General features: G+C 44.0%; 1 protein-coding gene across 1 annotated transcript in view; it reads left to right on the top strand.

The window, feature by feature from the left end:
• The first annotated feature begins 889 nt into the window (after positions 1 to 889).
• Positions 890 to 27,495, top strand: part of LOC147461954 (uncharacterized) — a 65,127-nt gene continuing 38,521 nt past the window's right edge. Inside the window, exons 1-2 of the mRNA XM_086509416.1 lie at positions 890 to 1,752; positions 1,859 to 1,908. Coding sequence (XP_086365542.1) covers positions 992 to 1,752; positions 1,859 to 1,908 — 811 coding nt within the window. The 5' untranslated portion in view covers positions 890 to 991. The remainder of the gene's footprint in view (positions 1,753 to 1,858; positions 1,909 to 27,495) is intronic.

Here is a 27,495-nt window from a genome sequence, read left to right on the forward strand (position 1 = left end):
TTGCATGCCACATAACTAGTAGTCCATCTTCAAAACTACCACATCGTTCAACATCGTGAAAAATGCCTCAACGGACATTGAGGGTAGTTGCCAGCACCGCAAGCTCAATAGGTGAGATTGCTCTTTATGATGCGCAATTCATTACGTTGACCATTGCCTACAGATGCAACCAACAATAGCCATGCGTGTCACTAGAGCCACTTGACCTGTAGACAATTTACAAAGGGGAAAACAACAGGAAAAGGAGAGATTCAGAGCATGGAGAGGAAGGTCAGGAGCCTAGAGGCAAAAAGTCGAAACCGCTCGACCGTGACTCTTGAAAATATGAGGAGTATGCGATGTGAAAACATCCATGCCTTAAAAGCCACCCCCAAGTTCCAATGATGGAGATACAATCTTCATGAAGGGTGGGATTTGACCAAGCATTTCTCTCTCCTTTTGAGAAAGTAAAAAACCCCAAAGGCCAGCCAAGTAACAAGTAAATATTTGTCTTTTATGTATATTTTAAATTTTGTTTACTTAATCACATTAAATTGAGTTCCACATCCACATCCCCTTAGCGACAATAAAATAACAATCCAATCTTCACATCTAAAATGTGTTTAGTGAGATCTGCAAATATGTTTCCTCTTGATGTATCGTGTGTTAAAAAAAATTCATCACTAAAACATAAATTGCTATGGCAAGGCCAACCAAGCATTGACTAGTTAGCTCATTTGTCGTCAATAGCTTTGCGCGCACCTGCTCATACCCACCAACACATGCTGCATCAGATGGCCCCCCACAAGGATCTCTCTAGATTCTTGTTCACTTTTTATTTTTGAAATGTGAAGGTTCTATTCCCCCCCCCAGGCCCGCCCCGTTACTCTACTAGGCTATCTTATTGTTATGAGGGCTCTGGAGTCTATTGTAAGGTGAGACAAGGAGAAAAGAAGTGACCAACGACAGAAACAGAACCAATTTAACTAGTGCTTGCAGACAACATCAGCACATGGAAGATGGGCGAGACATGTGGGGCTCCGCGTCTGTGCCCGCGGATCATAGGGACCCTTCTTTTTGGAGCAAGCGGATAGGAAGGAAGAATTCTATGGAGGAGGATGGTGAACTCAAAGAGTTTGAAGAGGCAGGCCATGAAATGCAAGTAGAGTTTCGACGAGAAGAAAAGGAGCGGGAGCAGGAAAGAAAACCCAGAGACGATAGCATTCATGACAAAGAAGACAAGGAAAGAGATGATCAGTCTAGTCGAGGATGGGGCGGTCATGCAAGCAGTGCAATGGAAACTAGCAGGGAAAAATGGGAAAAAGGAAAAGATACTAGGGAAAAGGGAAGGGACAGGAGAGATCCGAATCATGTGGAAAGGGATGAACTAGGTGCAGTTAAGCAAGAAGTGGAGGAGCCTGATGTATCAAAGAAGGCTGCTTTTGAAACAGGTAATGTTGCAGAATACCTAGAGATAGAGAGGAAGTCATCCAAAGATTTAGAGAACATCAAGGGAGCTGACATTGATGAGAGGGAGCGAAGGAAAGAAAGAGAACGTGAGAAGAGACTTGAACAGGAGAGATCGGCAGAGAGAAAATCAAGGCACCAGGAAAAAGCAGTTGATGATGTCAGCATGGAGGATGGAGAAAGAGATAAAGAAACGTTTGTAAATCACAACTTTCAGCAGAAGAGACGGATGCTACGATCAAGAGGAACTTCTCAAGCACTCACCAGAGATGGGCGTCCTCGAATCCTTTCAAAGGATTCTGATGGGTAAGCTGAGCTCATTGGACTGCAGAACAGATTAAATGTGTTGTGCTATCTATATGCAGTTTCCAATGAATTTCTATGAATTTAAGGTGTGGATTTTTCTGTGCAGGAATCAAGGTGCGTTCTTTGATTCGAAGCCTTCATTAGCGGAACATCTGTGTAGATACTTTTGCAAACTTAAACCAAGTCTGTTTGTTCTGTTTTTCTTAGTGTGAGCAACCGAGCTTGCTATTGGTAGAATTTGCTGTTTGTCCTTATTTGATGTTGGTTAGGGGCTAAAGTTTTCTGCAATGTGAACATGAATCTATACGATATTTTGGGATCATCAAATATGAAATTATTTTAACGCTTTGTTATGGGCTGTCACACTTGACCTGTCACTTGCAAGAACTGCAAAGTTTAAGAGTATGAGACCTTGACAAAGTCTGTCTTTTCTTTGTGCATATTGCCTTGAAACCTTGGCTTCTGTCCAATCAGGTAGTTTGTGGGTTCTTATTAGGCCACTAAACTCTGGGTGTCTAGACATCAAGGCATAGTCACATGGGACGCGAAATGGGAACAGGGAATGTGGAACTAGAATGGGCAAGAATTGCCATTCCTTGTGACAACAAACTCACAACAGTCGCATGTATCGGGGGACCGGAACGGCAAAAGGGAAGGCAGAGCTGGGACGGGAACCCAAAAATGGCCAGTCGACTTTGTCTTTGTAGCCCAGAATGGGATTATTGGTGCATTTGATTGTTGTTCTTTCAGAGCTAGCTCACCAACTGAAGGATTTTCTTTTTGACTTCAACATAATAGACAATCATTTAGTATGCATAGAGTTCTGTATTATATGATTGGCGTGCCCAATCTGAATCGTACCAACCAAGTAAGGTGCAACCCTTGGAGCGTGTAACAGACTTGGACACTCCAAGTCAAAAATCAATCGCGACAGCACCAAATAACCACTTCAAAACAATTCACAGATCACAATAGAAATGCACTGGCCCGACGGAGTTCCGTGCCTAGAGATATTGGCCCCAAAGACTGGCGCCCCTTTCTGTATTTCTTTTTATATTAATCAGTTCAAAGTACAAGAGAGTGGCTAGGGTTTCACTCTCAGACTCTGCGTCCAGATGCTCTGAGAAGTGAAGCCCTCACCACTTATTTAAAGATACAAGGGATGCCCAAAAGCAGAGCCCCAAAAGCTTTTAAAATAAAAAGCATCAGTTCTCTCTCTCTCTTAGAGAGTCTTTTCTCTTTTTTTTTATAAAAAAAAAGCAAAATTCGCGTCGCTCATCATTTTCAAAATTTTTTTTTTCAGCCTCCGCGATTTCCGGAAATTAGGGTTTTTGGCAGAGATTAGGGTTTGCAGGAATTTTAGGGTTTTTGGCAGAAATTAGGGTTTCTGCTGTCTGCCACGTCATCACTTTGTGACAGAGCGACCATAGAACACACCATGGTCCAAGGTGCTGCTGATGTACCGCAAAGTACGCTGGGCACACTGCCAATGTCGCTGACGAGGTTGGGTGTTGAAGGAATTGAGGACAGAAATTGTGTAACAGATGTCTGGTCGGGAATAAATCAGCTATATAAGGTAGCCAACAACATTTCTGTACTGCTTTAAGTCAATCCGTGGGGAAGGATCGTGAAGCGATACGTTCTCTCCGGGCTCAAGAGGAGTGCCAATCGGTTGCAGCCTGTCATCTGGAATCTCTCCAGGATAGCCTTCGCATACTTCCGCTGAGAAGATGCCGTCGGGTGCCTGAAAAATCTCGAATCCAAGAAAATACTGAAGAAGTCCAAGATCAGTGATCTCGAAACGCGTCTCCATAGCTTTCATGATCGACTTGATCCTGCTGGTCCATGAGCCTGTGAAAATGAGATCGTCCACATAGACAATCACTATCGCAACCAAAGAGCCATCAGAGAAACATAACAATTGGAATCTGATGAGGTACGCTGTAACCCCAGCTTCACGAGAAACTGGTCAAGTGTGAGTTACCACTGTCATCCAACGTGCATCAGTCCATACAATGCTTTCCACAACTGATAGACCCTATCCTCCTTGCCTGGTATATGAAACCCAGGAGGTCGCTTCACATAAACTTCTTTATCCAAATCTCCATTCAGAAATGCACTTTTGACATCCATCTGGAACTCTTTGTCAACATTTATCTAGATTCTACCCTTCCTCTATTTATCTAGTATCCACACTCTCTATCTACCTACCCTCTCTTATGTCTTGTCTATCTAGATTTTACTCGAGCCCTCTCTCTCTCTCTCTCTCTCTCTCTCTCTCTGTATGTGCAATTCTTGCAAGTCCCCTCAACATCACAACAAGACAAAGAGCAGTACCCAATCACCAGGAGAAAACAACCATTCATCTCAGTGATGATCAGTAGCCCTTTTCTGCTTTGCCCGAGTCTTCTCCAAGGCAAGCTTGGTTTTCTTATACATTTTATCCATGTTCTCAACATATCGGTTTGCTTCAAAAATTTTGTCCTTTGTGTGCAAAATAGGAGGAACCTTTTTGCCACCCTCAACAATCTCAAAAGGTGCCTTGCCTGTTGACGAATGCACCGTATTGTTGTACGCATACTCAAGCATGGGTAGATACTGTTCCCACTTGCCCTTATTATCTGACACGTAGCATTTCAACAGATCTAAGACAATAGAATTAGCCTTTTCTGATTGTCCATTAGTTTGTGGATGAAATGAGGAGGAAAACTTGAGCGTTTCGGACGAGAATCAAATGGGCCTGCTTGCTGAACTTGGAGATAATGGTCCATATACCATCATTCCCTGTCTGCGTTCTTGGATGATCAAAGATAAAATCCATAGCAATACTTTCCCATGGCTTATCTGGAAAAGGCAGTGGTTGTAACAACCCTGGTGCCTTTTGCTTGTCAAACTTGACCTTTTGGCAAATCACGCATGCTCACACAAAGGCATTCACATCTCTCCTCAAAGTAGGTCAATAAAAGAATGCCTCAACCGCTTTCACTGTCGCATCTATACCACGATGCCTTGCATACGGTGGGACATGGCTTTCTACCATAACCTTATGTCGCAATGGCCTAGTGACACAGTCGGCCACACATCATCATAAAACTGTCCTTGAGGATGTAGTTCCGTAAGGTGCAGCGGAATGAATGTTGTTCTTTCTCAAGATGAGTGCTCTATAATGTGCTCAAGGGTTCTTTTTGTTCTTATGGCAGGGAGAGCCTTCCGTTCTTAATGAGAGAGTGCAATGATCACAAACAAAGTGAATGGACACTGTGCGTGCAAGTGTATGAGACTGAGAGATGGAGAGAGAAGAGAATACGACACCAGAGACGTAAAACCCTCATCCGAAGGCCCCACTCTCGCCAGCGAGAGTGGTCTACCATTGATTGCACAAATTGGTGCAAACTGAATGCATGTGACTGAAGCAAGTCTAGGCTAGATCGATGACGACGACGGGGATGGCGAGACCGATCTAAGGGCTGAAAACTGACGCTTCCTATCTGCTGTCCAAAAATGCTAATGGCTGAATTCTGCTGGCTGAAATCGCTGAAGAATCTGCTCCTAAAAATGTTGATAGGGCTGGTTCTTAATGGCTGAAAACTGCTGGTCTTTAGGGCTGAAATCTGCTGGTCTTAGGCTGAAAAATGCCATGAATGAGGGCAATTATATGATGCTGAAAAACGCCATGCAAGGGGGAAACAAAGGGCTGAAGGGGAATCACCCAAGGCTGAGATCTGTTGCGACAATGCTTGGATCAAAAACGCTAGGGCTGGGACTGTCTGTCGATGCTGCTTGCTAAGGAAAACGCCAACGTTGAGGGAGTCTTTGCTGGCGATGCTTGATGAAAAACGCTAGCATGGGGAGTCTTCTGCTTTGAGGGAAAACGCCACCAAGGGAGGTCTTGCTGAGAAGTTGCCTTTTGAGCACTGGTGCTCCTGCTGCCTCTTCTGCTAATTAGTGCTAGTCTAGGTTTGCTTATATACAAACTTACTCAATTTGCCCTACCTACTTTCCAACAAAAGTCACTTAAATAATAAGTGAAAAATGTCAAAAATAGGAAATAGGCTAAATACACTGAAAAATTCCCCTGAAGGATTCTGATGGATTCTGATGGGAATGCTTATGATCATTCTATGTGCAACTAGAGGATATGCATCTACACTAGGTGCCTGGGCATGCACGGTCAGTGAACAAACTCACAAAAGTGCCAGAACACTTCTAAATCTAGACTGATTTGACTGACTGAACCCTTGTCGTGCTGTAGCTTGTCCACGGACACATAGGGTTGGATGTGTCACGTGACATCCCCTCCTTTTTAAAGTGAGGTATTGGTACCGAACTGTATGGCGTCGAGGGAGATCGCCAATAGCATCCGGAATCCTGGAAGGGACTCTTCGCCGGCCCACTCTGATGTGTGGGTCGTGCGGTACTTGAACTTCATAAAGGTCTGCAATGCTTGCTTCTTTGGGCCGCGCCGAAAGCGACACAAAGTCTCTTATGGCTCCTTCGATGCTTCAACTTCGTCTTTAGTCATGCTTCTTTCTTCTTCAAGAATCTCCATGGCTGAAAATTCCTGAAACCATTTCCAACACAAAAACATGAATATACCCATTTCATGTAAAGTGAGTGGAAAAAATCTTGGTTTCCTCAAAGACTGTGCATGCAATGTAGATGAACAAAGAGACGGAGTGCCAAACCATTCACCACACACACGCAAACAATGAGATCGAATCTTTCTCTTATGATCTAAAGCAATCAATTGTGGCAATTCACAACGGAAATGCCCATGCTTGGTGCTCATATTGTCATGTGTTCTTTCTATAAATGTGTCATGCCAGGGAAGAGACATGGAATGTGACTTCCTTGAATGCATACTTTTCAGCTTTTCATGAACAATCCGCATACATTCGTGCTCATTCATGAGGGAAACGTGCTCAACGTACAATATGTCATGCCTAGGAAAAGGGATCACATAAAGACGCTGACGAAAATACAGGAAAGGACCACGAATGAAACACTCGAACAATGCGTGTGTATCAATCATGCGAACACACAATACTTCCGGGGGGGTTTCTTTGGACCTAGGCATGAGAGCCAAGATCGTTTCTTCGTGATTGATCCAATCTGCAATGAGGTTAGCTTCGTAGAAAAAGTATCCACTTATTCATCCTTCTTGTGAACAATCACATCTTCCTCATGCAAATCATCATGCTTGTGAGAAATCACATCGTGATCATCATGCAAATCATCATGCTTGTCATTGTCATCCAAGTGATCATGCTCATCATTATCATTCAAATCATCATACTTATCATCATGCAAATCCTGTGTATCATGCTTTGGAGAAGACAAGACTGAGAGAGTCTCCTTCTCTTGAATCCGTTCAATCTTCGCCTGCATATTAGCAATGAGAGAGGGAGAATGAACAACTTGCTCTCCACGAATGACAATGGGAGAGTCACTTTTGGCATTGAAAGTGAACGTTTTTCCATCCAATCAATGAGTGGGTTATGCTCACGAAACCATCGAATGCCCAAAATCATATCAAATCCTGAGAGAGGAGAGACAAAATTTTTTCTACAGAAAGCAGCTTGTTGAACTGTAAACAACACACCAAGACGCTCTTTCGTGATGAGAGAGTCCATACCGGGAGCAAAGCCAGAGACCTCGAGAGGAGATTTCTGACTAACCTCTAGGGGGGCTCTCTCAACAAGGGAGGGACTGATTACATCATGCATACTGCCTGGGTCAAACAATATGACAAAACGCTACCCCGTCATATGACCATAACATTTAATGAGAGACTCATCAATGGGAGGGTCAGGAGAAACTTGGGGCACACTTGTGTTATCATTAATTGCATTGACAGAGGAAGTGGGTTCTGTGGATTCTTTAGATTCATTCGATTCAAGCTTAGGGCATGTTCTTTTTATGTGACCCTTAATGTGAATGAAAACGACGACCTTTCTTAGAATAAGTGCTTTGCTCTTCCGACGTGATGTATCCTCCTAAAATTCCTTGTGCTACCTTTTCATCTGGAGTGAGCTTAGGTTTAGTAATTGTGTTAGCCTTACCCTTAGGTTCATTGGAAGAATTCTTTTCTGAGAGACTATTGGAAGATTGGTTAGAAGAGTTACCGTTCTTACCATTCTTACCGTTCTGAGGGTTTTGAGAAGTCTGCGAGGTACTTGTGGAAGTCTTGTTCTCCTTAGGCTTTCCCTTGTTGTGCTTCATCTCCTGTGCGAGAGCAATCGCTACCGCCTTGTTGAGATCGATTGGATCGAAGACTTCTACATCAAACTTGATGTAGTCGTCTAAGTTTCTAACCCAAAAAGGAATACCTCTTTGCGCTCATCATCCGACTTGCGTAATTGGGTACCTAGCTGCAAAACACGATTAGAAAAAGACATAACCGGTATACCATTTTGCTTGAGAGCGCGCCAATCGTCCTTCAATCGTGCGAGGTACTGAGGTGGCATAAACCGCGCCTTGAGCTTGTCTTGGAAATCAGCCCAATTGAAGGAAAGGGGCGTGAATTCGTCGGCTTCCTCTAGGTGCGTGGTTAACTGTGCCTCTTGCCATGCGTGGTACCAATTGATGGCATCACCGGCAAGGTACATAGCTGCCATCAAAACCTTGCTATTCCTTGTCTTCTTAGTTGTCGCAAAATAAGCATTAAATTGATGCAACCAAGAATGAATAACCGTAGCATCCATCTTACCAATATACTTACTGAAAGTCAACTTCTCTGTGTCTGGGTTGTTGGAGTCCGCATCTCGGCTTGCGCCACTTGAGGAACTACCAACATCTTTGGCTAGAACTTGTCAAACCAATTCTTGAGTGCAGAGTTCTCTTTGAGCCTCCCGATCGGCCTCCAAGGCCGCTCGTCTTGCTTTAGCTTCCTCCTGTCTTTGTGCTTTTCTTTCTTTTCGTTCATCGCGCTCGCATTCCAAGGCAATGCGAGTCACTTCTTGTTGTATGGCAATTCTTTTGTTGCGTTCTTCTCGCTCGTGTTCCAAGGCAATGCGAGTTGCCTCTTGTTGTATCGCATTTCTTTCGTTTCGTTCTTCGCGCGCGCGATTCGCTTCTTGTTGTGCCAGAGCAACGCGAGTCGCTTCGCGATTCGCTTCTTGCTGTTGGGCCATCATGTCCAACATCGACTTGACCATCGCCTCCATGGAAGTTGGTACAACTCGTGGCGTAGATGGAGAAGGGGGAGGATCCTGAAACTTGGAGTATTTTGGCGGACTATGAGAAGCGATGTTCGATCTTTTGTAAAGGATTGCCCTAAAAAATCTCTTGGTGTTGAAACTCTCGTCGCCTCTCTCATGCTCATCACCTGTATGCGAAGTATCCATTCCGCTTCGAGTGATGACCATCCACTGAAGTCTTGGGTTCTTGTGGTCTTGGATTCTTAAGTTCACGAGGAACTTGGGCTCTTGGGGTTCTTGAGGTTCTTGGGAGTCTTGAGGTTCTTCTTTCGCTTGCAATCTGTGTTAGAGAAGGATCTTCTCTTCACCCGAGTCCTGCTCTTTTTTGTGGGCGCACCCCTTGGCGGCCTTGCGCTCACACCAAGGTTGCTTTTCCCACCTCAAGTCGATTGGCCGGCCGCTAAGTGCACGGTCCGCTCTCAATGAGTGAAAAGAGGCACAAGGGGAGGCTGGACAAGCCCTTCTTTCCTGGGATTCCTGTCACTCTTCAAAAACACGATTAGGAATCGACACGCTCAAGCAAACTTGGGTTCGTGCGACCTCAACAAGCAAAAAAAAAATCTGTGGTTCTTGTGGTTTTTTCCTTGAGTGATACAGAACACTGCTAAAGCTCTGATACCAATGTAAGGTGCAGCGGAATGAATGTTGTTCTTTCTCAAGATGAGTGCTCCATAATGTGCTCAAGGTTCCTTTTTGTTCTTATGGAAGGGAGAGCCTTCCGCTCTTAATGAGAGAGTGCAATGATCACAAACAAAGTGAATGGACACTGTGCGTGCAAGTGTATGAGACTGAGAGATAGAGAGAGAAGAGAATACGACACCAGAGACATTGTAAAGCCCTCCTCCGAAGGCCCCACTCTTGTCGGCAAGTGGTCTACTATTGATTGCACAAACTGGTACAAACTGAATGGATGTGACTGATGCAAGTCTAGACTAGATTGATGACGACGACGGGGATGGCGAGACCGATCTAAGGGCTGAAAACTGGCGCTTCCTATTTGCTGTCCAAAAACGCTAATGGCTGAATTCAGTCGGCTGAAATCGTTGAAGAATCTGCTCCTAAAAACGCTGATAGGGCTGGTTCTTAATGACTGAAAACTGCTGGTCTTTAGGGCTGAAATCTGCTGGTCTTAGGGCTGAAAAACGCCATGAATGAGGGCGATCATATGATGCTGAAAAACGCCATGCAAGGGGGAAACAAAGGCCTGAAGGAATCGCCCAAGGCTGAGATCTATTGCGACAATGCTTGGATCAAAAACGCTAGGGCTGGGACTGTTTGTCGATGCTGCTTGCTAAGGAAAACGCCAAGACTGAGGGAGTCTTTGCTGGCGATGCTTGATGAAAAACGCTAGCATCGGGAGTCTTCTGCTTTGAGGGAAAACGCCACCAAGGGAGGTCTTGCTGAGAAGTTGCCTGTTGAGCACTGGTGCTCCTGCTGCCTCTTCTGCCAATTAGTGCTAGTCTAGGTTTGCTTATATACAAACTTACTCAATTTGCCCTACCTACTTTCCAACAAAAGTCACTTAAAAATAATAAGTGAAAAATGTCAAAAATAGGGAAAATAGGCTAAATGCACTGAAAAATTCCCCTGAAGAATTCTGATGGGAATGCTTATGATCATTCTGTGTGCAACCAGAGGATATGCATCTACACTAAGTGCCTGGGCATGCACGGTCAGCGAACAGACTCACAAAAGTGCCAGAACACTTCTAAATCTAGATTGATTGGACTGACTGAACCCTTGTCGTGCTGTAGCTTGTCCACGGACACATAGGGTTGGATGTGTCACGTGACAAGTGCACATGGCATTGCCCATCTTGCAACTGGTCAAAGATCCTTGCAAAATCTTCATTAGTTGCATACTGTTCCTTCATGTCATTAAGTTCATGATGATAAGAAATTAACACAGCTGAATTTGTGGCTTTCTTGATAATGCATCAACCACAACATTCTGACCTCTTTCTTTTGTAGAGCATGAAGGGGTGAAGCAATCTCGGCAAAGTTCGTGATAAACCTTCTATAGTAAGAGCATAAGCCTAAGAAGCTACGGACATCATGTATAGTCTCCAAATCTGACCATGTCGTGATTGCTTCAACCTTGGTAGAATCCATTTGGTCACCATCCTTTGACACTATGTGGCCAAGAAAGTGGATCTTCTTGGAGAAGAAATCACTTTTCTACTGCATAGCTCTTCGAACACAATGGTCAGGTGATGCCTATGCTCCTCTTCGTTCTTTGAATAGACTATCATGTCATCAAAGAATGTGCTGACAAACTTTTGATGTGGGCGGAAGATCCGATCCATGAACGTAGCAAGAGCATTTGTAAGACCGAACGACATCACCAAGAACTCATACAGACCAAATGTCCTCCTAAACGCAGTCTTGTGCACATCCTCTGGCTTGATACGAATCTGATGGTACTCACTCTTAAGGTCTATCGTGCTGAAAATTGCAGCATCCTCTAATCGGTCAAGAATATCATCAATCCTTGGGATAGGAAACCTATTCTTGATGGTATTCTTATTCAATGCACGGTAGTCAATACACATGCGCCAAGAGCCATCCTTCTTCTGAACTAGAAGCACTAGGGAGCAAAAGGGTGAAGAACTAGGTTGAATCAACCCTTTTTCTAACAGCTCCTCTAGTTGGCCCACAATCTCTTTCGATTGAGCCGCACTAATCCTGTACGGAGGCCTATTTGGTGGGCTACAACGTGGCACCAAATCTATCTCATGATCCTCATGCCTCTCTGGCGGCAACCGAAACGATAATGAGTTAGAAAAATAGTCACTAAACTCTCGCAAAAATGTTGACCTTTCTTTATTTAACAAAGGTAAATTTGACTGACAATTATCTGAAACATCATGTGCAAAAATCAAGTGCACAGATTGATTATTCTTAATTACAGAAGTGATGGCCGAAGCAGATACAATAGGGACAGACTCCCCTTTAAGCTTTACACCAAGGATGTGAGTTTTGCCCATGTGGTTGATCTTCTTGTCGAAGACATCCAGTAGTCCATGTATACGGAACATCCACGGGATTCCCAACAGCGCATCGCACCCTTCCAGTGGCGTGATATAAAATACCTTTGTGTACACATATGACTGAATATGCAGACGCAACTTTCCAATGATAGGCGTAACACACTTTGAGTGCCGGGACATGCCAACCTTGCCTTTGTTGTGTACCCCATCTCTTCGGCTTTTATGCCCAACTTGATGGCCAACTCTGGTGAGATAAAGTTTGCTTTAGCACCTGGATCAAAGAAGATAAGTGCTGTCTGGTCTCTGACTTTACCTCACGCTGTGCATAACTCACTGGCATGTGAGTTTGGTCTATCACCCACTATATGTGGCGCTAACCCGGCCGTGGGTTTGGGCTTCTTCCCTTTCCTGTCCTCTTTGTCCTCTGAGTCAGCTGGCCTCCTCCTCTGGGGACAATGTGCAGCAACAAGGTGGTAAGGTACGTAAGGTACAATACATATTCGGTATGACCTGTGCGTAGTACCGAATGGATAGAGTTGTTAGGTATGTAAAATTTGTATGTTTAAAAAAAAAAAGCCAAAAACCTACAATACGGTCCGTACTTGATAAAAAAATCATAAGTATCTCTCCAAGGATGTTAGTTCACTATTCTACAAACCAAGGCAAAGCTTTCATACTAGTTCCTGATCCTGCTTGCCCTCCTATATTCACCACTGCAATGACATTCGTGTGTGCTCTGCAGATGAAAGTTGTGTCGAAATGTTTGCAAAATTAGGCGTTGGGATAAGGCTAAAGAAGGGCAAACAAAAAATTACCGACGCGATGGGGGTTTTTTCCACACACACCACACCAAACCCAAAAAAAGAAACAACCCATATAGTACGAATCCGTACGGTACAATATGGTACTGTACCTTACAGACGTATCGTACCGTAGGGATCCGTATGTACGTGCGGATCCTACCTTGTGCAACAAAATGACGAGGTTGCTGGCATATAAAGCATTTGTTCTCAACCATTAAAGCTCTCTTTTTCTCGAACGACTTATTTATTTGTTTTCCTCAATGTGAACCGGCTGCGGCCGAACGGGTTTCTCACATTGGGAATCTAGGTCGGTGAGCTGGTTGGGCCAACTAGCATTGAATTCTGATGAATATGGAAGTCTGTGTGCGCCAAAATGGAATTTGGGCCACTCGGCAAGTCGCTTACAACTTTATAAGTTGGTGGGTACTAGGTGTTGGAATTAGGGTTGCAGAGAAACACACACAGCTTGGAGAAGACGAAGGAAGCTCAAGGCACACAATAGAGAGTGTGTTACTTAGTGTGCAATGGAAAGATAGATAGCCCTAGAGTGATGGGCGTATATACAATGCTCGGGGGAAAAAACCTCCTAAAGAGGGAAAAAATGCCCCGGCGGTCCTAGTGTGTTCACACACATCACTACCACATGTATATGGTAACAAATCCCCCCTTGAGTTATGTGGTGAACGAGAGCTGGCACATGAGTAAAGGGAAGTGCCATGCCCTGAGGACATGATCAGTCCACAAAGGGGAGTAAGCCCAAAGCTTTGCGGAAAGCTTCAAGCTTCTCACAAGACAATGCCTTTGTGAAAAGATCTGCAAGGTTGTCCTGTGTTGGCACATAAGCCAAGCTGATCTCTCCTGCTGAGAGTCTCTCCCTGACATAGTGGTAATGCACCTCAATGTGCTTTGTGCGAGCATGAAAAACTGGGTTCCTCGCAACTGCCAATGCGCTTTGACTGTCAGTGTAGATAATGTTGGCAATGTCCTGTCCAACACCCAAATCAGCCATAAGGCGTCTGAGCCATACACACTCAACCGTAGCTGTGAAGACTGCCCTGTACTCAGCCTCACGACTCGAAGTGGCCACAATAGGTTGCTTCTTGCTTAACCATGATATACATGAACTGCCAAGCATGAAACAAAAACCACTTGTGGACACTCGCGTGTCAAAACAACCAGCCCAATCTGAGTCCGAAAAAGCATGTAAGTCTGGCGGCAATGATCCCCCCTTGGGATAAAACAAGCCAAGATGTAAAGTGCCACTAAGGTAGCGGAAAATCCTCTTGACAGCGTGCCAATGCTTAGACCCTGGGCTATGCATAAATCTGCTGACCTGTGAGACTGCAAACTGAATATCCGCCCTCATGTTGCATACATAAATGAGACAGCCAACAACAGTTTGGTAAAGAGTGACATCAGCAGGATCGCCAGCATCATGTAGACTGAACTTCAAACCCGTTTCCATGGGAGTGGCAATAGGTTTGCAATCCTCAAGTCCAAACTTACATAGCAATGTCTCTATGTAACTTTTCTGAGACAAGGCAATACCACCATTACACTGCTTAAACTGTATACCCAAGTAATGATGCAACAGCCCCAAATCTTTCATCTTGAAAGTAGCATTCAAATCAGCCTTAAATTCAGCAATATGTCTCTCATTTGGTCCAGTGATCAGCAAATCATCGACATAAAGAACCACAATGAGAAGTACATCACCTTCATGCTTTACATATAATGTGCTTTCTGTTGGACTGTTACGAAAGCCTCGTTTGACGAAATGAGTGTCAGCTTTCTCATACCAAGCATGAGGAGATTGCTTCAACCCATACAAAGCCTTCTTACATCTGCACACTTTGTCCTCTTGTCCTTTTATGACAAAACCGCGAGGCTGCGTTACATAAACTTCCTCAAATATGTCACCATTCAAGAAAGCAGTAACAATGTCTGATTGATGTACATCCCAACCAAAATGAGCTGCCAATGCACATAGAAAACGCACAGTAGTCATACGACAAGTGGGAGCAAAGGTCTCTTCATAATCTATGCCTTTTTGCTGTGCATAACCCTTTGCAACAAGTCGAGCCTTATGGCGATCGATCTCACCATCCGGCTTGCATTTTAACTTGTAAACCCACTTCGTACCAATGGCCTTTTTGCCAGGAGGCAAATCACATAAATTCCATGTGTCATGTTCTATAAGTACATCATATTCTGATTGCATGGCAGCCATCCAATTTTCTGAATTCTTTGCTTCATCAAAAGACAGAGGCTCCTCAACATCATGTAAGCTAGACGCAGCCAAAGCATAACAATCTGATGCATAAGATGCATGGCGAGAGCCTGAACGAGTACGACTAGACAAAGGTGCATCCAATTTACTGTCATGCAAAGTGTGCACCAGCCATTTTGGCATACCTCTAGCCTGCTCATTTCAGCCCTTTCCTCATCAAGTACATCATATACATCTGCATCAGTAATAGGCTGATCTGTAACATTTTCAGAAACCCCCATAGGTTGTACGTTTGTCTCATTGGAACTTACATCCGTATTTCCACCATTGAAAAGAGGCAACAAAGTGTCATAAATGGCCTGTGAGCTTACATTACTATCTCTAGTACATAACAGCAAGGGCTGAACAGAATCTTCCACAAACACTACATCCCGTGAAACGAGAATACGTTTGTTTGCGGATGATACAACCTGTAACCTTTTCTTTTAGCAGTATAACCAACAAAAATACATTTGACAGTCTTATCATCCAATTTCTTGCACCGTGTTTGTGGCACCAAAGCATATGCCAAACAACCAAAAACACGCATGTGCTCAATAGAAGGGTTTCTATCATGCCATGCTTCATATGGAGTAATAGAGTGCAAAGCTTTCGTAGGACACCTGTCTAGTACATAAGTGGCACACATGATGGCCTCAAGCCAAAAAGAATGCGGCAAAGCTTGACTTTTGACCATACATCGTGCCATTTCCGTAAGTGACTTGTTTTTCCTCTTAGCAACACCATTTTGCGAGGTGTATAAGGCACTGTACATTGGTGTTTTATCCCACGACTAGCTAGAAATGCATTAAATTCATGAGACATATACTCCCCCCCTCGATCTGAACGGAGGGTGCCCATAGTTCATTTCGATACATTTTCAGCCATAGCTAGAAATTGTTTGAAGCACATAAAAACTTCGGACTTCGCTTTAAGCGGAAATACCCATGCATGCCTGGAGTAATCATCAATGAAAGTCACGAAGTAAAGGTAATTGCCCAAGGACGGAGTTTGCATGGGCCCACAAACATCACTATGCATAAGCTGCAACCTGCATGTGGCCCGAACTGAACCATCCTTTGGAAACTTAGAACGCTACATCTTACCCAAAATACAGCCTTCACAAACATGTTTGACAGGTGCTTCAAGAGGCGGCAAAGAAGCAACCATATCAGATTTCTGCAAACACAGCAAATTGGCAAAATTCAGATGACCAAAACGTGCATGCCAAAGTTTTGCATCTGAAATAGCCCTTGAATCTGCTACAGCATTTGCAAAGTTTTGTCCACACTTGTCATACAAAGTGAGCTTATATAGCCCACGACACAAAAGCCCAGATGCAACGATTTCATCACCAAAACTGAGAACATGAACTGTACATCTGTCATCCACAAATTTGACTACAAGTCCAAGTCTAGCAAGTGCAGATACAGACAAAAGATTCTTCTTGATCCCAGGTACATAAAGTGCATCAACAAGTGTGAAAGAACTGCCATTAGCAGCAGTAAGCACAATCTTTCCAACACCCTGAACCGAATAAGAGGCATTGTTGGTACAAGTGACTGAATTCCCATGAGGGACAGACTCGAGAGAGGTGAACAATTGACGATGTGAGGTAATGTGCTTTGTAGCACCACTATTGAAATACCACACATGTGAATCTGCAGCAGCTGACAAGCATGCATCATGGACAGCAGGATTGTAAGTGCACTCTGCGGCTAAAGCCCATTCTGCATCAACATCAGCATTACAGTCTCCTTTTACAGAAGACTCAACAATGGTTGCATTTGTAGTGGTACCAGCATTTGTAGTGGAACCACCCTCTTTCTTCTTAGCCTCTTTGGCCTTCAACTTAGGACACGACTTGATCAAGTTATGATTAGCTTTACAATAATGGCAACGCATCTTCTTTGCCCTTATCACTAGAATTTCCAGACGAATTGCTGCCAACAGAAGCATTAGGAACAGAAGTTTTGCCACTCGCAGCAGAACCATAAGAAGTGGCTGCATTGCTGTTACCACCCTTTCTTTGAGAAGCAATAAAAGCCTGTTCAACTGCACGCTGCCTAGTCCTGTTTTTCCTAGAAAGTGACTCTTGCAACAGCAATGTGCATAATGCATCAAACTTGACAACTTCAGGATTTCCTTGGGTCGTCAGTCTCCAAGTACTAGCAAAAGTCTGGTAGTAATCTGGTAAGGCATCAAGAACAGTCTGCACTAGGGAACTGTCTGAAATGACTTCACCTACAGAAATGAGTTGCTCATTGATATCCTTGACACTAGCAAGGAAAGTGTCCATATCATCTTCCTCATGCATAATCTTTGACTCCAGCTCTTTACGCAGCAAAGCAATTTTAGCCTCATTGCGACTTGCATAAAGACCAGCCAATATATCCCAAGTATGTTTTTCAGATTTTGCTAAATGGATGTGAGGAACAATGGTGCGCTTCACAGACAACGCAATCAATGCATGAGCGTGCGCATCCTTTACATCCCAACGAGCTTGTTTTGCCGTAGGCAAAACAACTCTATTACCAGCAATCCTTGCAGCAAGACCTGCAACATCCTTAACATCGCTTGTATCCTCAGAACGAGGACGTACATCAATGCCCTGCACAATATTCCAGATGCTCTTTGACACAAGAACATGTTGCATCATGTAAAGCCCACATAGGTTAATTGTCCCCATTCAACCTGTCCTCAGCAATAAACATCTGGAACACATCTATGTTGTTGTCAGCCATGGTAAATGCTGCACCTGATGTGAAAATTGCCCGAAAAGAGGAGAATTGAAGTGGGAACAACATGTGCTATATAGCACAAACCGTAGAAGACTGTAAGACACCTGTTATGCAGAAAATGGCACTGATAGAAATTCTGCACAAAATGATGAAATAGCCTATGCAGACCTGGTTGTAGTGGAAATAGAGGCCGAGATGACCCCGAATCAAAAATCTGAGCAGAACGAGCCCTACGAGCTCACCCAAAATATTTGTCAACTTGCGAACGCTCGCCAAAGCTCACTGAAATCGGAGAAAGTGAGCAGGCGTATGCTGGAGCAGCTGGCGACTAAGCTCCGGAGGACGCAACCTGCTCTGATACCAATTGTTGGAATTAGGGTTGCAGAGAAACACACAGCTTGGAGAAGACGAAGGAAGCTCAAGGCACACAATAGAGAGTGTTACATAGTGTGCAATGGAAAGATAGATAGCCCTAGTGTGATGGGCGTATATACAATGCTCGGGGGAAAAAACCTCCCAAAGAGGGAAAAAATGCCCCGGCGGTTCTAGTGTGTACACACACATCACTACCACATGTATATGGTAACACTAGGAAATTAAACCAAAGGGGCAAACTGGACACATGGCAATAGGAGAGCAACGTGCAAGCCAACTCACACTCTAGAAGACTCATCCTAGCTGGGGGCCCCCAAATATGAGAGAGGAGGATGATTTTGAGTTTTTAAGTGGATTTTCAGGTTTTGAAGCTTTAATGGTAAGCTTGCCTTCTTCCTTTGTCTCACGTAGCGCAATGATAGCTGACATTATTATAATCGGCTTGAGGGAGTGTCATTGTTTAACATGTCTCATGATTCCTCTTGCCACGTTCAATTGAATGGTGAACAGAATATTTAGACCACATAGAAACTTCAAGGGTACATTCTTTGATGATATAATTGTCTATTCGAAGTTTGAAAAGGAGCATAGGGATCGCTATGCATGAACATGCTACTCATTAATGCGAAGAAGAGTGAATTCTTTTTGGAAGAGATTCACTTCCTTGGGCACATTGTTTCAAAGGATGGGGTACATATGGATCCCGCCAAAGTGGAAGCAATTAGGTGATGGCCAGACTTGAAGTCCGTACATGACATTCGAAGCTTTTTAGGCTTATGTTCCCACATTGGGTTGCTCATATGGCTCCCCATCATCGGGCACATCGCCTTTAAAAGGCTTCAAGAAACTCACATGAAAAGCATTGTGAATCCTCCAAGTATCGAGCAGCTTCAGTTTAAAGGAGACATCATTTATCTTTTCTTTTATCTGGAAAGGTCCATGGTATCTGATGCTAAGCTTTGGAAAAAGCCGCTCCTTTCCCTTTTTCTTTCTTAGGCGTGCCTTCTCAAATCGTAAGAGCACCCAATTATCTTCCTTTGATTTCAAATCGCGACGGTGTCGATTTGCTAACAAACTTGGACAATCCAAGTCAAGATTCTACCGCGACACAACAAAAATTCACTTCAAAATAGTTCACAAAGATGACACGGCCCAATGTAGTTCCGTGCCCGGAGGTATTGGCTCCAAAGACTAGCGTCCCTTTCGGTGTTTCTTTTTATATTAATCTGTGTTCAAAGTACAAGAGAGTAGGCGCCTGAGCTCACTCTCAGACTCTGCGTCGAGATGCTATGAGTAATGAGGCCTAGCCCACTTATTTGTTGGTACAAGGGATGCCCAAAAGCAGAGCCCCAAAAATCTCTAATTCAAAAGCTTCAACTCCAAAAGCTGGTCAGTGTAATTTGCGCAGATCCGTATACAGAATGCCATGTCAGCAATGTCAACGCGTTTTACGAAAAACTGCCACGTCAGTAGTCAGCGCAACTTGAGGGGGTTCGTACAATTTGCCATGTGTCAGCCTGTCGGCGGCTTATCTGGGCTGCTGTCACGTCCCCAGTTGCAGGGTTGTGTCCGGGGCCAGCCACGTCACCAGTTTGTGACACTTCCAACGTCTGATTCATCCTCTCAATTTGTTCGTTGGACTCAGGATGATTAGCAGAAGATGACATACTAATCTTCGTCTGAAGATGAGCAAACACATCTTGCCAAAGTCGCCGAGTGAACTTAGTATCTCGATCACTGACGGTATCCTCTGGCAGACGATACAGCTTGTAAAGGTGATCGACAAATAAAACCGCCAACTCATGGGCTTTTACTGTCGACTTCGTTGGTATAAACTTCGCCATTTTTGTGAGTCTTATCAACCACAACCCAAATGGCGTCATTGCCCCGACTAAAATTTGGCAAACCAATGATGAAATCCATAGAAATACTCTACCACTCGGCATCAGGAATTTCCAATGGATGTAGCAAGCAAGCTTTCCTAAGGCGCTCTGCCTTATTGACTTGACATTGAGTGCATCTCTTCACATAACTCTCTATGTAAGAGTGTATTCTTGGCCAATAGAAATATCGCTTGACTAATACCAAAGTTCTCAAGATGCCTGGTTGCCCAACGCTAGGAACATCGTGGCATTCCAACAAAATACTTTGTCGAACCTCATTGATTTCCAACACACAAACTTTTTCATTTTTGAACAATAGTCCCAACTCCAATGGAATACTGTTGCTATCTCATCTCTCCAACACGACTCACTTGGGTCTCCGGACCACCCAAGCATGTACATGAGTCATGCCCGTTGCTATGGAACATTTTTCGAGTTGGGCAAGCTGTTTGATGTAACTATTGATCTATGTTCGTTGTTTTCTTCTCTTATGTAAATGAGCATGTGAGATTTACACTTAATTCTTGCTGATTTTTACTGACGAAAATCACAATTTGAGTTCTGTGTTTTTACTGGTTTTTTGCAGAAAAATCAGACTTTCATGTTTAATTCAGTATTTTTGCTGATTCTACCTGAAGTGCAAAGGTTGGAAAGCAATTTTACTGATTTTTTGAAGAAAAAAACAGAGATTCTCTTGTGATTCACAGAAGAAGCAGCAGGGAGCTGCACTGTCATATTTCTGATAGGATGAAAGTCGGGAACCACCTAATTTCGAAATCAGCAGTCTTGGATTGGATGATTTTCGATGAAAATCAGACCTTTCATTGTTCTCTTGCTGGCGTAAAGAGAAAGTACACTTCTCTTCTGGAACCTCTCTTGCAAGCAGGAGAGAGAGTTGCGTGTTCACAACAGCCAGTGTGGCTGTAGAGAGAGAAAGAAGAGAGAGACACTCTCAGAAGACACAACCGATTGCACAGTATTGCATGCGAGAGAGTGAATCAGCGTGGCTGTAGAGAGAGAGAGGGAGAGGGAGTGAGAGAGATAAGATCACACAGTATTGCAAGCGAGAGAGTGAATCAGCGTGGCTGTAGAGAGAGAGAGAGAGAGAGAGAGAGAGAGAGAGAGAGAGAGAGAGAGAGAGAGAGAGAGAGAGAGAGAGAGAGAGAGAGAAATGAAATGAAATGAAATGTTATATTAACGTCTTCAAAAGGCCAAAATGACCTATGAGACCAATCAGTTACAAAATAGTGAATCTAATACCATGTCTGGGTACAAAAGAACTAGAAAAGAACTAGAAGTGGAACAAAATACTACTACTACTACTACAATCTAAAACTACGTGGGTGTAGCAGCTGATACAATAGGTACCCGGTAAACTGGAGGTAACAGTGTGTGAAACAAAGATGGAAGAAATGGTGAGGATCCATCCTCATCTGCACTCTGGATGTCGAGAGAGTATGGCTCGAATCTTCTGTTGTAGTCTCCGTCGATGCTGTGTAGCTCCTCTCCTCAGTCGCGGTCGTCTGTATCTCTGTAGCTCCAATGCTCGGTCGATGAGAGTGCCAATAGTGGTCGAATGAGTGTGGGACGAGCTCTGCAGTGGTGGCTGCTCCTCTGGCTGTCCCATATCTAGTGAAAAGAAATCTGTAATGTGTCTCTGGGACTGCCTCTCTCTAGCTCTCCCCAGTAAAGTGTCTCTATACCTGTGTAACTCAAGTAGATATAGTCCAAGACATCTCTGATCCTCATAACTCATGACCCTAGATAGAGGACCAAAACCCTCTCTGAATAAGCAGTGGAAACGCCCCCGTATCTCATAGAACACTGTGCAATGACATATGTAGTGCAACTCTATCTCTGGCTCTCTCTGGCATAATCGGCATATCCTGTTGTCTGCTGGTATCCCTCTGAATGAGAGAGAGAGAGAGAGAGAGAGAGAGAGAGAGAGAGAGAGAGAGAGAGAGAGAGAGAGAGAGAGAGAGAGAGAGAGAGAGAGAGAGAGAGAGAGAGAGAGAGAGAGAGTGGCATTGGCCTCACTCTAACCCCACTGGTGCACATGTATCATTCTTTGAGTACACAGTCAGAATTGGACGATTTGCATTGATGAGACAGCACCCAGAGCAGCCCACTTGTATGCGTTTCTGGTTACATTCAGGTCTCTCCCATGCCTATCTACAGCAGTTTTGGTCAGCTATCTGGGATTTACATGTGGCTCGTCGTATTTCCTTTTTCCTGTGGATGATTACACATGCAGGACTTCCAGTTGGGACTTGGTTAGCTTCTATGGGTCATGATCCGTTATGTACTCGCTGTTCTTTGCGCCTACCTGAGTCACCTGCACATTGTCTTTGGTCATGCTCGTCTTCTCAGGTAGTGTGGCTCGTAGTTTGCTTTTTACTTAGCAGAGCTGGTGTTCAGCATGGATTTCTCACTTGGGGATCTGTCTCCTGGTTGATGCCGATGCCCGGACCGCATCTTTTCTACGAGGGCTCAGACACCGATCCAGCTCTTATGCTTACCCCGACTGGTTATCAGCGAGGGACTTTGGCTATGTTACCACAGATTGCTTGGCAGGGGGATCCTCAGACACGTGATGAAATCTTCTCAGTCATCACTAGCATTGCACTATGGAATGTTTGGAGAGCTCGTTGTCTTCACATTCTCAGTGTGGCTCCACAGCTCCTACCGGATACCCTCACTGCCATTTGGCTGGACATCATTCACACCCTCATTTGGCAGTGGGATTCTTCCTGAGGTACATCTAGAGCAGCCGAGGCTCGTCGATTTGCCTTTCTTCGGTGTTGGGCCCGATCTCCACTCTTCTTCACACTTACAGGTGGACAAATTACATGGCATTATGCACCTCCTCAGTGGTTTCTCCTCCACTCATCATACAGACCACCATGACATTGTTCTAGTCGAGTTGTCACTATAGTGGCTCTCAACCTTACATTCAGCTTGTACACCCCACGTGATATGCTATTTTGGCATCCATTGGGGATTATATCGTACTCTGTAATATACAGCCCTGATTTTTCAAAAAAAAAAAGAGAGAGAGAGAGAGAGAGAGAGAGAGAGAGAGAGAGAGAGAGAGAGAGAGAGAGAGAGAGAGAGAGAGAGAGAGAGAGAGAAATTCTTAGAAATCCAATAAGTACTCTACGTGGAGAGGGCTGCTAGCAGACTCCAGCGTGGAGGAAGTATGGGTTTGCCTCGAGAAGTCGTGCGCACGTGTCCTCTCCCTCTGTGTGTATGAGAAACTCATGCTCTCTCTCTCTCTCTCTCTCTCTCTCTCTCTCTCTCTAATTTTCACGCTACCCATCTTAAGTCTAGTAGTGTTTTTTTAAAGGGGGTGGCCAAATTGTTTAAAACTTTGGCCCATTTTATATGTGAAACCTGTGTCGTTAAAAAAAAAACTCTTACAGAGAGTTTGATATTAAAATACAACTCTCTGAGGGTTTATACTTTCACTTCTCTCAAGCCTGCTCTCTCACCCCTGCTCGTATCGACACACCCCGCTCATCACTTGCTACACTTAATATGCTCCCGTTCACGCGGTTGAGCGTAGAACTTCATCTTTTCGCGACGCGAAAAATCTGAATTCAATTGAATTTTGATATCTCTTTGGGTTTCTCGAGATGGAGTCCTCCAGTTTTGATTCATGAGGCGAGGGCACTCGAGGTAAGAAATTATTTTCTGTTTCTGTACGCCATTTTCATGGAATATAAACATTAACATTTGTCATCTCGAGAGGCTTTACATGGCCTTTTGGTACTTGTATTTTGCTCCTAAAAACACAGCTCAGTCGACGATTGTGACGTTTTCAGCGAGCGAATTTGAAAGTCGACAATTGTCGATAATGTGCGTCCACAGTTTGGACGAATCACTCAATTCTCTGGTGAGGAGAGAGACTGTACAGAGTTTGCAGTTAATGATTGGCTTTGCCAATGGACAACTTATATTGATTTCCATGAAGAATCAGATGCACAAAGGATGTAGATGCTTTCTCGGTACTCGAAGGGTGCCGCACTCATCTGGTGGTGTAAAATGACAGAAAAACCCGCGACGTGGGTTGATTTTTGTGCGAAGTTCTTTGATCACTTCGCGAGAAAGGATTTGTTGAAGGCACACACTAGGCTTTAGAGCCCGTCGATGAAAACAATGTCATTCGACCAATATACTACCGCCTTCAAGGAAGCCTTCTGCCTTGCTAATTTGGACTCCGAACATGCTGTCCACATGTATATCCTCGGCCTACATGAGGAGTACCGTTGGGCATTACTCAGAGGTAAAGCTCCGACAGATGTCGAAGATGCTGTGGCTAAGGCCACGATGCTCTATAAGATAAAAGAAGAAAGTAATATCGTACCCATCCATCCACTGGCAGCCTTTTCAGCTGTTAATTTCCAAATTTTTGGTAAGCTCATTTCAATTTTAAATTTGTTATTTTAGCGCACAGTTCATGCACTAATTGTACTTTTAGCACCAAGGTGTTTGATGAGCACAATCTTCTCCGTTTCCCCGGGAAGATCAATGGTCCCGTCGTGACCATACTCCTTGATAATGAAAGCTCACACAACTTTGTGGATGCAAAATTGGTGCAGAAACTGAGCCTGTGGACGTGGGACAGTGACCATGAGTATCGCGTGAAGATAGCTCGTGGCGAGGATATGGATGTATGGAATTGGATGGTTCCAGATTTGTCGCTCGAGCTAGCTGATTACAAAGAGAACTTGGATTTCCACATCATGTGCCTGAACAGTGCAGATGTTATTTTAGGAATTCCATGGGTTTAAAATAAACAAAACTCATTGTATATAGATTATATACATCACTCTCTTGTTTTTGTTAAGCAGGACATGCCTCATGTATTTGTGTCGCTTTGTAATCAGATTTCTGTAAATAATGGTTTTGCAATACCAATTGTTACTGCTTTGGAAATGTATAAAGATACAAAGTCTTTTGATGTTGACTTCTTGTGTTCTTCTATTGAACTTGGGGATTTCAACGAATCTAACCTTATCGGAGATATCATTTCTGATTTCAAGGATGTTTTTTCTGATGATCTACCTCCTAGCTTGCCGCCTTCGAGAGGAGTAGATAATGGCATTGAGTTGGTGGCTGGTAGTTAGCCCTTCTCAAAGCAATCCTATCGGTTTAGTAAAACCGAAGAGGATGAGATTCAACGACAACTGAAAGATTATCTCGACAGGGGTTTTGTTCGGCCAAGTAAATCCCCGTGGGGAGTGCGAGTGTTACTTTCTCGAAAGAAGGATAATACTATGCGCTTCTGCATGGATTGCAAAGGGTTGAATAAGCTCACTGTTAAGAATAAGTATCCGCTCCCACGCATGGACGATCTGATAGATCAGCTCCATGGAGTGTTGTATTTTACGAAGATAGACCTGCGATCAGGCTATCACCAAAGACGGATCAAACTGGAAGATATTCCTAGGACATGTTTCCATACGTGTTATGGTCACTATGAGTTTTTGGTCTTGCCTTTTGGTTTGACCGATGCTCCAGCTACGTTTCAGCAGATGATGAGTGATCTGCTGAGGCCATTTTTAGGCAGCTTCGTTGTTGTATTTCTCGATGATATCTTGATCTACAGCCGAAGTTTGTCTGGACTCTGAGCACCTAGCGCGTATACGTGCTGTTCTCGAAGTACTTAGAACTGAGAAGCTTTATGCTAAGGCTTCCAAGTGTGAATTCTTCAAGAAAGAGCTTTTGTACTTGGGTCACATCATTACTCGCGATGGAATTCGCGTTGACCCTGAAAAGTTGGACAAAGTGCGAAATTGGCCCATTCTGAAGAATGTGCGCTAAGTAAAGTCCTTTTTATTCTTCACTTGATTCTTTCGTAAGTTTATCAAGGATTACTCTAAAGTTGCTGCTCCGCTTACGCAACTTTTAATAGGAGGGGTGAAAGGGCTGAAGACTTCGGGTCCTCATCGTAAAGGTAACCCCCCTGTTGTCTGAAATGAGCGTCTCGATGAGAGCTTTCGGACACCAAAGCACTTGGTGACTACTGCGCCAATATTGCACATTGTGGATCCTAGCAAACCGTTTGTGGTTGAAACGGATGCCAGTGATTATGCTATTGGTGCGGCATTATACCAGGATAGACGTCCTGTTGTGTTTGAAAGTAAGAAACTTTCTGACGCTGAGATGCGTTATCCAACGTATGAGAAGGAGCTTTACGCTGTAGTCCACGCCCTGAGGAAATGGCGGCACTACTTGTATGGCTCTACGTTTGTTGCATGGACAGATCATTACTCCTTGCGCTATATCTGTGATCAGGGTGATCTCAGAGGCCGAAAGGCTAGATGGGTTGAGCTTATGGAAGAGTTTGACTTTGAGATCCGTTATAGAAAAGGATCGAGCAATCGAGTTGCCGATGCACTCAGTAGGAGTCTTGAGGTTAATGCCTTGTCTATGGCTGAAATCTCGACGGACTTCTATCTCTCTCTGAGAGGGCTATGTCGTTCCGATGGCTATTGTGACAAGATATGGAACGAGGTCGAAGCGGGGCATGACTTGCGTACAGACTTGGGTGATCCGGAGACCCAAGTGAGTCGTGCTGGAGAGACGAGACAGCGACAATATTCCATTAGAGGTGGACTATTGTTCAGAAATGGTAAAGTCTGCGTGCCGGAAATCGATGAGGTTTGACAAGGATTTTGTGCGAATGCCACGATGTTCCTAGCGCTGGGCATCTAGGAATCCAGAGAACTTTGGCTTTGGTCAAGCGATATTTCTATTGGTCAAGAATGCGCTTTTACATAGAGAGCTATGTGAAGAGATGCGCTTAGTGTCAGGTCAATAAGGTAGAGCGCCTTAAGAAACCGGGCCTGCTACATCCAATGGAAATCCCAGATGCCAAGTGACAGAGTATTTCTATGGACTTTATTGTTGGTTTGTCAAATACTAGTCGGGGCAATGACACCATTTGGGTTGTGGTTGATAGACTCACAAAAATGGCGAAGTTTATACCAACGAAATCGACAGTAAGAATCCATGATTTGGTGGTTTTATTTGTCGATCAGCTTTATAAACTGTATGGTCTGCTAGAGAATATCGTCAGTGATCGAGATACTAAGTTCACTGGCCGATTTTGGCTAGATGTGTTTGCTCATCTTCAGACGAAGTTGAGTATGTCGTCTTCTGACCATCCCGAGTCCGATGGACAAACTAAAAGGATGAATCAGACATTAGAGGACATGTTGAGAGCCTATGTCTCTCACAAGCAGTCTCATTGGGAAAGGTATCTGCCATAGTTAGAGTTTGCCTATAATAGTAGCAAGCATTTTGCTACTGGATTTAGCCCATTCATACTGATGTATGGATTTGAGTCTAAATCCCCAATTGCTATTGGCTTAGAGAAAGTCAAGGAACGCCAAGCTCGTATTTCCTGTATGACATGCAATAAATGCTCGAATTGGCTAAGAATAGTATAAGAACGGCTCGTGATCGAGTCACTACTT

This window comes from Adiantum capillus-veneris, chromosome 3, assembly GCF_014529385.1.
Source record: "Adiantum capillus-veneris isolate H3 chromosome 3, ASM1452938v2, whole genome shotgun sequence".
In the NCBI taxonomy this organism is placed as follows: domain Eukaryota; kingdom Viridiplantae; phylum Streptophyta; class Polypodiopsida; order Polypodiales; family Pteridaceae; genus Adiantum; species Adiantum capillus-veneris.